The following is an 8,936-nucleotide window of genomic DNA, read 5'->3' on the forward strand; positions in this document are numbered from 1 at the left end:
CTATCTCTCACTCATCATAAGCTGTTACTAGGTTTACTTATGAGTGTTTTCTGTCTTTCACGATACCCAGTTATCTCTCGATCCCAAATGCCAGTTATCTTTCACTCATGGCCGTCTGCTATCTCTTACTCATTATATCCTTCTATGTCCCATTAATGGCCGTAAGTTATCTACCTCCCAGGCCGCTTCATCAGCTCTTCAATACCCCCCTCCTCCCCCACTCCTAACAGCTAGCAGACTTAGAGGGCCACCCCCTGATGGTGAAGACCTTCCCCTTCCCTCCCTCTGTGTTCGTCGAGGGGGAGGAAGGGGGCAGTTTACATCCCTTAGGAGGCCAAGACGTGTCCTTCATCATATTGCTGGCTCGCTACCTCAACTTCACGGTGCAGTGGAGACACCCAGGGCCCAGCCTCTGGGGCCGCCTCTACGACAACGGCACCTACACCGGCATCGTCGGCCAGGTGAGCCACCAGGACAAGTCACTGATGGTCAGAGGAGGTCAACAGGTGTGATGGTTCCTGGGGTAATGATTGGTTACTGTGAGTGTACTGCCTTGTGGCACCCACACTAACTGTTAGGTCAGTAAGTCTCAGAGGCAATGATTTGTGGGCGATAGTTGGAGATTAAATGGCACGAGATGATTACAAAATGATGCCACAATTAGTGCTAACAATCTGTGGAGATGTCAGATCCGTTTTAAAGGCCGGCAATTTAACATGTTGAATAGATGGCCTAACGATGCTACTGTCAGCGGAGCTTTATTATCATCTGGTATTTGAAATGCCTCGTAATGAGGAAGAAACGTTTCATTGAGAAATATAAATAACTTTCAATGTTCATTATATATTATTGTTATTAATGTTTAAGAATGTATGAGTAAATTATCTAATTTTCTCGGCTGGATTATAGGAGTACTAATTGTTTCCCCTTATGTTGTCTTGCTACAGAGAGTGTGTATGTCAGTCCCTGATGAAGCACTCACGTGGTACGATTGTATAAAAGCTTACAAATATCTTCCCACGGCCAGTGTTGACACGTTATGTGAGCTAAAATGTTAAAAAATTCCACCCACAAGCCAACTGAACCTTTCGTTTACAAGTAGTGTCATGTTAGTGTACAATCAAAGACAAAACCCGTGTCGCGGTTTTGTCCGAAGATTAAATATAACTCATGAAACATTATGAGAGCCCCCTACCACAAGGCAGAGCGGACCAAAAGTTTTAGCCCACCGGCATATGTTTTCACCAAATTTCACGACACGACTTTTGTCTTTCATTACAGAGCTCCTCCTCCCTATAAAATAAACAAAATAAAAATAAAACAAAATACACGTAAAACAAAAAATGTCTAAGTACTTGATCACTATTATGTCTAAATTTGAACTTGCTCACTAAAATATAGGGCCTGAGTTAACGCCCAGATGATGACACAAGATAAAAACAAAAATAGAGTAACCACAGAGTACACCTTACCCCTCCTCCTGTGTGTGTGTGTGTGCAGTAGCTAGTTGGCATGGGGGCCTTAAAGTGAAATCTAAGGCATCTATTGGTTCATTAATCGCTCAGAATTGGATATAGAGGACGCTGATTGGGTGAGCCCATGGGTCCTATCCGCGATGATTGGTTGGAAAAGACGAAAAAAAAAAATCACGATGGAAATATCACCTACCAATGAAAATCAGGGTACGCGTGGTGAGACTCTCCTTTACAATGTTCACCAGGCACTCAAATGTATTCCACCAGAAATTTGGGGATATTATAAAGGGTGTAAATATTTGATTAGATAACAGACAGTCGACAACGTTCTCATTTAGTAAATTTTCTTCTTATTAAGTTTTGAGAGAGAGAGAGAGAGAGAGAGAGAGAGTTAATATCCACATAAATAAAACATCAAGGCTAGCACAGGGTCTAAGAAACAGATTATAAACATTACAAACACCTAAGACCTGATTTCTTCCTTATAGATAATAGAAAACGAGAAGAGCTTGAAACCGGGGACTAAAATATAAATGCACACGGAATACTGTATACCAATATTCTACAAGTCCAATATTTTTCCCCCCTCTATGTTAAAGGTTGGGGTCATCATTTACCTTTGACGTGGGCATGAATGATTCTGGCCAGGTCAGAAGAATTATGTATTTTCTGTTGACACTCCCATTACGGGCGCGTGATGCTGCTAACATGTCCTCGGTGATATATTGACGACGACAATATTTATAAACAGGGGATGAGAGAGAGAGAGAGAGAGAGAGAGAGAGAGAGAGAGAGAAACACAACTTCAGTCAATTTTTTGTTCCAGTTGCGTTTGGTTAACTCAATTCCCTCTTTGTTAACCCGACTGATGGATGTATCGTTTAGCGCGCGAGGGAGGTATTTTTTTCATGTTGGGTTTAAAAATTTTCCTCAAGGTGGAACTCATAGAAGACGAAACATTGAGTGGGACTTGTGACTCTTGAAGGTAATATTAGTGGTGACAGAACTGGTGTCTGTAATGATATAGAGCGGCAGTAGTAATCTTGTTCCTGCTTCTTTCTTGGTTCCCCTATCTTCCTCCTGTGTCCTTCCTCTTCCTCACTCCCAAGTTCTCCTTGTCTTCTCTACCTTCAAAAGGCTTCACTTTCTCTTAGTTTTCTAGTTTTTCAGGTGTTCATAACCTGTATCTGACTCAGTGTGTGTGTGTGTGTGGGCAGGTGGGCGTGGGAGACGGGGACATAGGTGTGGGCAACATATTCCTTGACATACGACGCATCTACTTCGCCAAGTTCACCTACCCTTACACGTATGAGCATGCGTGTTTCATCACCCCAGTGCCTCGAGAGCTGCCCCGATGGATGGCTCTGGGGTCTCCCTTCTCCCTGGTGGTCTGGAGCACCCTGGCGGCCACCCTGGGAGTCGTCACCCTCATTTACCCGGCCATCGCCCGCTCTCTTGTCCACCTGCCGGATCACCCTCAGTTCTACAGGTAAGTGTCAATCAGGATCAGAATTCTTAAAATTTCTTGCGCAAAATATACACCCTAACTGGAGATCTGAGAAGGTATCCGCCTTATTCCCTTTAGCTATAGTATAAAGATGGTGGACCAAAGCATGTCGAATACTGTACGGATACTCATAGGACACACAAGTGTGACTTATTTATGTTTGGGAAAAAGATTTGTGTAAGGCTGAAAGTGGGTGAGGGACAGGTGGTGTACACATATGACTGAATCTCTAGCTCTGAAGGTGGCGCTGAATTATTGAGGAAAGGTTATGATCGCGCGGAATGAGGGGAATGTGGTGGTTGAGGTTGTGTGGGCAAGTGGTGACTGAAGGAGTGTGGCTGTGAAGGGGGAGGGGACCATTGGAGTAAGGAGAATATTGCTGAAGGAATAAGCTACAGTACAGGTGATTGTATTTGATGGAGGTGGTGTTAAGGCCAAATGGTCCAGAATTCTGAAGGTGTTTCTGGTGGTAGCGGGGAGATTGTAAGAGAATGTAAACACCACGTCAGTTCCTTCCAGTAGTGTGGTAGTTGTGGTGTGACAGCGGTGGTGGTGGTGTATGTAGCACTACTCCATGTGCGTGTATGTAAGAGTGGTAGTATCGGTGGTGACGAGGAGAGGGGGAGTTGCTGTTAAAGGTCGGTGTTGAGCAATAAATAGTGGAGTGTGGAGGGTATGTTGGCTCTGGCAGCGTGACGAGTGTGTGCTCCTGTGTGGGTAAACACTGACACTGACACGATAACTTTTTACTAGAGTTCAATATGAATCTGTGATGTTGTCAGTAGGACATTTTTTCCTCTTACTAGCGTTTGAGTTTCATCTTTTTTTTTTTGCCAGTTCCCCCCATCTCTCTCATTCTCGTCCCCTCTCTCCCACTACTCGACTTTTTTTCCCTCGTTCCCTCTCATTCGCATTTCACTAAACCATAATGTAAACTGCTGTAATATTTGAGAGACATTGTGTACTAGTTATATCCCATCACCAACTTTCTCGGTGATGGGTATTTCCATCTATATCTCATGTTCTTCATTCATTCTCTACCCTCTGTTTCCGTGTTAGTATGTATCCTATGATTGTATATACAGTCTTCTCTCTATTAACCTACACCCTGTCTGTTATTATATTCCCTCTGTCTTATTATATACCCTCCTCCTCGTGTCGGTGGTGTGGGTCAACAGCTGGGGCAGGGCGTTGGTGTACACGGTGGGCATGTTGACGTGTCAGAGCCAGCGAGGACCAGCCACCACCAGGCTCCGGGTACCCACCATCCTCATGCTGCTAATGGGCTTCGTTGTCGGCGTCAGCTTCAGTGGCAACCTCACCGCCTTCATGACCACCAGGGTGTGTGTGTGTGTGTGTGTGTGCCAATAATTACTAGGGTGATAATGAGGACGACTAACCATCTCCTAGGGTGATCCTCTAGTAAATAAGACGAAGTTCATTTCGCAGTAACTAGAAATCTTTGGCTAGGGAGATGCTATGGTAACTGAAGTAATTATAGGGTGATGCTATGGTAACTGAAGCACTTATAGGGTGATGCTATGGTAACTGAAGCACTTATAGGGTGATGCTATGGTAACTGAAGCACTTATAGGGTGATGTTATGGTAACTGAAGCACATATAAGATGATGCTATGATAACTGACGCACTTATAGGGTGATGCTATGGCAACTGAAGCACTTATAGGGTGATGCTATGGTAACTGAAGCATTTATAGGGTGATGCTATGGTAACTGAAGCACGTAGAGGGTGTTGCTTGTGTCTCAACGCCAGTTATTACCTACAGCAAGTTACAACACTCACCCATATCAACAGAGGGTGGAAATGGCGGAGAGAAGGAGGGATGGATAGGTGGAAGGATGGAGGGGGAGTAAAATGGATGGATGGAAGGAAGAAGCGGTGGATGAGTGGAAAGAGGAACGGGTGGATAGGTTGAAAGGTAAAGGGGATTAAGGCAGCAGAGGTGGAGGGGAGCATGGGTGGAGGAAAACAGGGGTGGAGGAAAATAGGGGTGGAGGAAAATAAGGGTGGAGGAAAATAGGGGTGGAGGAAAATAGGGGTGGAGGAAAGAGGTGGAGGAAAACAGGAGGAAAACAGGGGAGGAAAACAGGGGGGGAGAAATAAGGAATAGGGTGGAGAAATAAAGGTAGAGAAATAGGGGTGGAAGGAGTAGCAGGGGTGGAGAAACAGGGTGGAGGGGAGGAAAACAGGGAGGAAATAAGGAGAATAGAGAGTTGGAGAAATAGGAATTGAGAGAAATAGGGGTGGAAGGGTGGCAGGGGTGGAGGAAACAGGGGTGGAGAAGCAGAGATGGAGAAACAATTGGAGGGAAACAGAGGTGGAGAAACAGAGGTGTGGGAAACAGAATTGGAGAGCAGGGGTGGAGAAACAGAGGTGGAAACAGAGGTGGAGAGTGGGGGTGGAGGAAACAGGGTGGAGGGAAACTGGGGTGGAGGAAACAGAGATGGAAACAGAGGTGGGAGGAAACAGAGGTGTGGAGGAAACAGGGTGGAGAAACTGGGGTGGAGAAACAGAGGTGGAGAAACTGGGGTGGAAGGGTAGCAGGGGTGGAGGAAACTGAGGTCGAAATGAACAGTGCACGATGCCAGGCGTGGAGCCGGCAATCAGGACGCCCTGGCGGAACTGGACAAGAGACGGCCTCACGGTGGTCAGTTATCAAGACGGACCACCATCTTCAAACTCCGAACAACCCCAACGTCCGTGCCTCACTACCAATTACAAGGCCGTGGAGGACACTAATCCTACTTCAGGTGAGAGAGAGAGAGAGAGATTTCCAAATATAGTTACAGTTCAGTTATTCTATATCCTCATGTACCAACTACCCGTGCATCATCTTAACCTTACCCTCCTCCCACTACCCGTGCATCTCTTAACACCCTCCTCTCCACTACCGTGCATCATCTTAACTTACCTCCTCTCCACTACCCGTGCATCATCTTAACACCCTCCTCCCCCTACCCGTGCATCATCTTCTTACCCTCCTCCCCACTACCCGTGCATCATCTTAACTTACCCTCCCTCTCCACCCGTGCATCATCTGTACCTCCTCCCTACCCGTGCATCATCTTAACTTACCCTCCTCCCCACTACCCGTGCATCTTAGTGCCTCCTCCCCCTACCCGTGCATCCCATCTTAACTTACCTCTCCCACTACCCGTGCATCATCTTAACTTACCCTCCTCCCCTACCCGTGCATCATCTTAGCTACCCTCTCCCACTACCGTACATCATCTTAACTTACCCTCCTCCCCACACCCGTGCATCATCTTAACTTACCCTCCTCCCCACTACCCGTGCATGCAGCATCTTAACTCCCCTCCTCCCCACTACCCGTGCATCAAGACCTCCTCCCCACTACCTGTGCATCAAGACCTCCTCCCCACTACCCGTGCATCAAGATCTACTTCCTCCCCACTACCCGTGCACCTAACCCTCCGGCCTGCCATCAACAGAGAGATCAGCGAGAAGCGAGACATGGTACTCATCGAGAACAGGAACCATCTCGAGTTCCTCCAGAAGAGATTTTACACCACCAGGAGAGGCGAGTCCCCCCTCAGGATACAGGAGGAGTGCCTGGCTACCTTCGGCGTCAGTGCGGTTCTCAACATGCAGTCCCCTCTAACACCCTACGTGGATAAGGTCAGGGACACACTAGGTGGATAGAGTGTGTGTGTGTGTGTGTGTGTGTGTCAGGAGAGAGAGAGAGAGAGATATGGTGACCCTCCCTCCCACTTGACCACGATAAGATAATCACCACTTGAGCCATGGTAACTACAGTTAGGCCTACTGGCGTAATCACCTTATCCCCCCTTTAGTATAAACCTATAACATGATGACTCAGGCACTTAACAACAACAGCTGATAGTCATAGATACATAGTAATCCTCCCGTCTCAGGCATTAATCCTCCCGTCTTTAGTATTAATCCTCCCGTCTTTAGTATTAATCCTCCCGTCTTTAGTATTAATCCTCCCGTCTTTAGTATTAATCCTCCCGTCTCGGGCACTAATCCTCCCGTCTCGGGCACTAATCCTCCCGTCTCGGGCACTAATCCTCCCGTCTCGGGCACTAATCCTCCCGTCTCGGGCACTAATCCTCCGTCTCCGAGCGCCTAATCCTCCGTCGCCAGCATTAATCCTCCGTCGCCAGCATTAATCGCCTCCCCGTCGCCAGCAGCATTAATCCTCCCGTCTCCAGCATTAATCCTCCCGTCTCCAGCATTAATCCTCCCGTCTCCAGCATTAATCCTCCCGTCTCCAGCATTAATCCTCCCGTCTCCAGCATTAATCCTCCCGTCTCCAGCATTAATCCTCCCGTCTCCAGCATTAATCCTCCCGTCTCCAGCATTAATCCTCCCGTCTCCAGCATTAATCCTCCCGTCTCCAGCATTAATCCTCCCGTCTCCAGCATTAATCCTCCCGTCTCCAGCATTAATCCTCCCGTCTCAATTAATCCTCCGTCGTAGCATTAATCCTCCCGTCCCAGCATTAATCCTCCCGGTCCTCCAGCATTAATCCTCCGGTCGTTAATCCTCCGTCTCAGCATTAATCCTCCGTCTCAGGCATTAATCCTCCTCTCAGGCATTAATCCTCCGTCTCCAGGCATTAATCCTCCCGTCTCAGGCATTAATCCTCCCGTCTCCAGCATTAATCCTCCCGTCCCCAGCATTAATCCTCCCGTCTCCATCAGGCCATCCACTACATGCAGGCCGGGGGGTTGACAGACAAGATGTTCAAGGAGGTGTTGACACAAGGCCTCCAATCCACCGTTGATGATGGCCTCCACGACGACGAGGACGACGACCGACCCTCCTGGCTGAGTCTCCACGACCAGGACCGCATTGCCAGTGGTCCTCAGGTGGGTCTCCAAGGGCCAGTGTGTTATTGGTCACCATGCATCACTGATATATGAGAGAGAGAGAGAGAGAGAGAGAGAGAGAGAGAGAGAGAGATTCAGTAAAGTGTTGTTTCTCCTGTAGGTGCTGACGGTGGAGCACATGCAGGGGGCGTTCATCGTGCTGGGTGTAGGTTACCTGGCCGCCGTCCTCAGCCTTGTGACAGAACTGGCATCCAGGTGTTGTGCTTCGTGAGTCTCTTTCCTCCATACGACGCATTAAGGAATACTACCTTGACCCAACCTGACACCATACCCCTCTTCCCCCCTCCCCTCACCTAGTACAATAACTCTACCTTGGGAAGTGACCCTTGCAATGATGACTGACCCCCGCAACGATGACTGATTCCTGCAATGATGACTGACTCCTATAACGATGACTGACCCCTGCAATGATGACTGACTCCTATAACGATGACTGACCCCTGCAACGATGACTGACCCCTGCAATGATGACTGACTCCTATAACGATGACTCACCCCTGCAACGATGACTGACCCCTGCAACGATGACTGATTCCTGCAACGATGACTCACCCAACGATGACCGATTCCTGCAACGATGATTGACCCCTGCAATGATGACTGACTCCTATAACGATGACTCACCCCTGCAACGATGACTGACCCCTGCAACGATGACTGACCCCTGCAACGATGACTGACCCCTGCAATGATGACTGACTCCTATAACGATGACTCACCCCTATAATAATGACAGATCTCTATGGTATGTAAGACTAACCCACATAATCTTATCACATCATCAACAATAAATGTCTCAGTCAAAAACAGATCATTTCTCCCTATATATAATATACTTAATTACCTCAATATTATGGATACAAAGTGTTGGTTTAAGTCATCCACGTAATGAACACAACGTCGCACTGGAATGGGATGGTGTTTTGAGGTGACATTACCAGAAGATATACTCGTTAACAAACTGCTGGAGGACCGTAATGTGTTGTGGTAGTCTTTATTGTAACAAAGAATCACATCTGGGGACAAGTATAGGGAAAAAATGTGTTACTTCTTGT

The 8,936-nt window shown here is 47.4% G+C and overlaps 2 protein-coding genes across 2 annotated transcripts; both read left to right on the plus strand.

Annotated features, from left to right (window-relative positions):
- The first annotated feature begins 234 nt into the window (after window positions 1-234).
- On the plus strand, window positions 235-4,674 carry LOC121877458 (glutamate receptor 3.6-like). Its single transcript, XM_042383223.1, has 4 exons — window positions 235-461; window positions 2,693-2,964; window positions 4,161-4,323; window positions 4,639-4,674. Exons 1-4 carry the CDS (start codon window positions 258-260, stop codon window positions 4,672-4,674), a joined length of 675 nt encoding a protein of 224 aa, XP_042239157.1. The 5' UTR covers window positions 235-257.
- A 1,785-nt stretch (window positions 4,675-6,459) lies between these two features.
- Window positions 6,460-8,152, plus strand: LOC121877376. Its single transcript, XM_042383112.1, has 3 exons — window positions 6,460-6,643; window positions 7,693-7,860; window positions 7,982-8,152. The coding sequence occupies exons 1-3, from the start codon at window positions 6,479-6,481 to the stop codon at window positions 8,090-8,092; spliced, it is 444 nt and encodes a 147-aa protein (XP_042239046.1). The 5' UTR covers window positions 6,460-6,478; the 3' UTR covers window positions 8,093-8,152.
- Window positions 8,153-8,936: the final 784 nt, after the last annotated feature.

Source organism: Homarus americanus, unplaced genomic scaffold, assembly GCF_018991925.1.
Source record: "Homarus americanus isolate GMGI-L3 unplaced genomic scaffold, GMGI_Hamer_2.0 scaffold367, whole genome shotgun sequence".
In the NCBI taxonomy this organism is placed as follows: Eukaryota; Metazoa; Arthropoda; class Malacostraca; order Decapoda; family Nephropidae; genus Homarus; species Homarus americanus.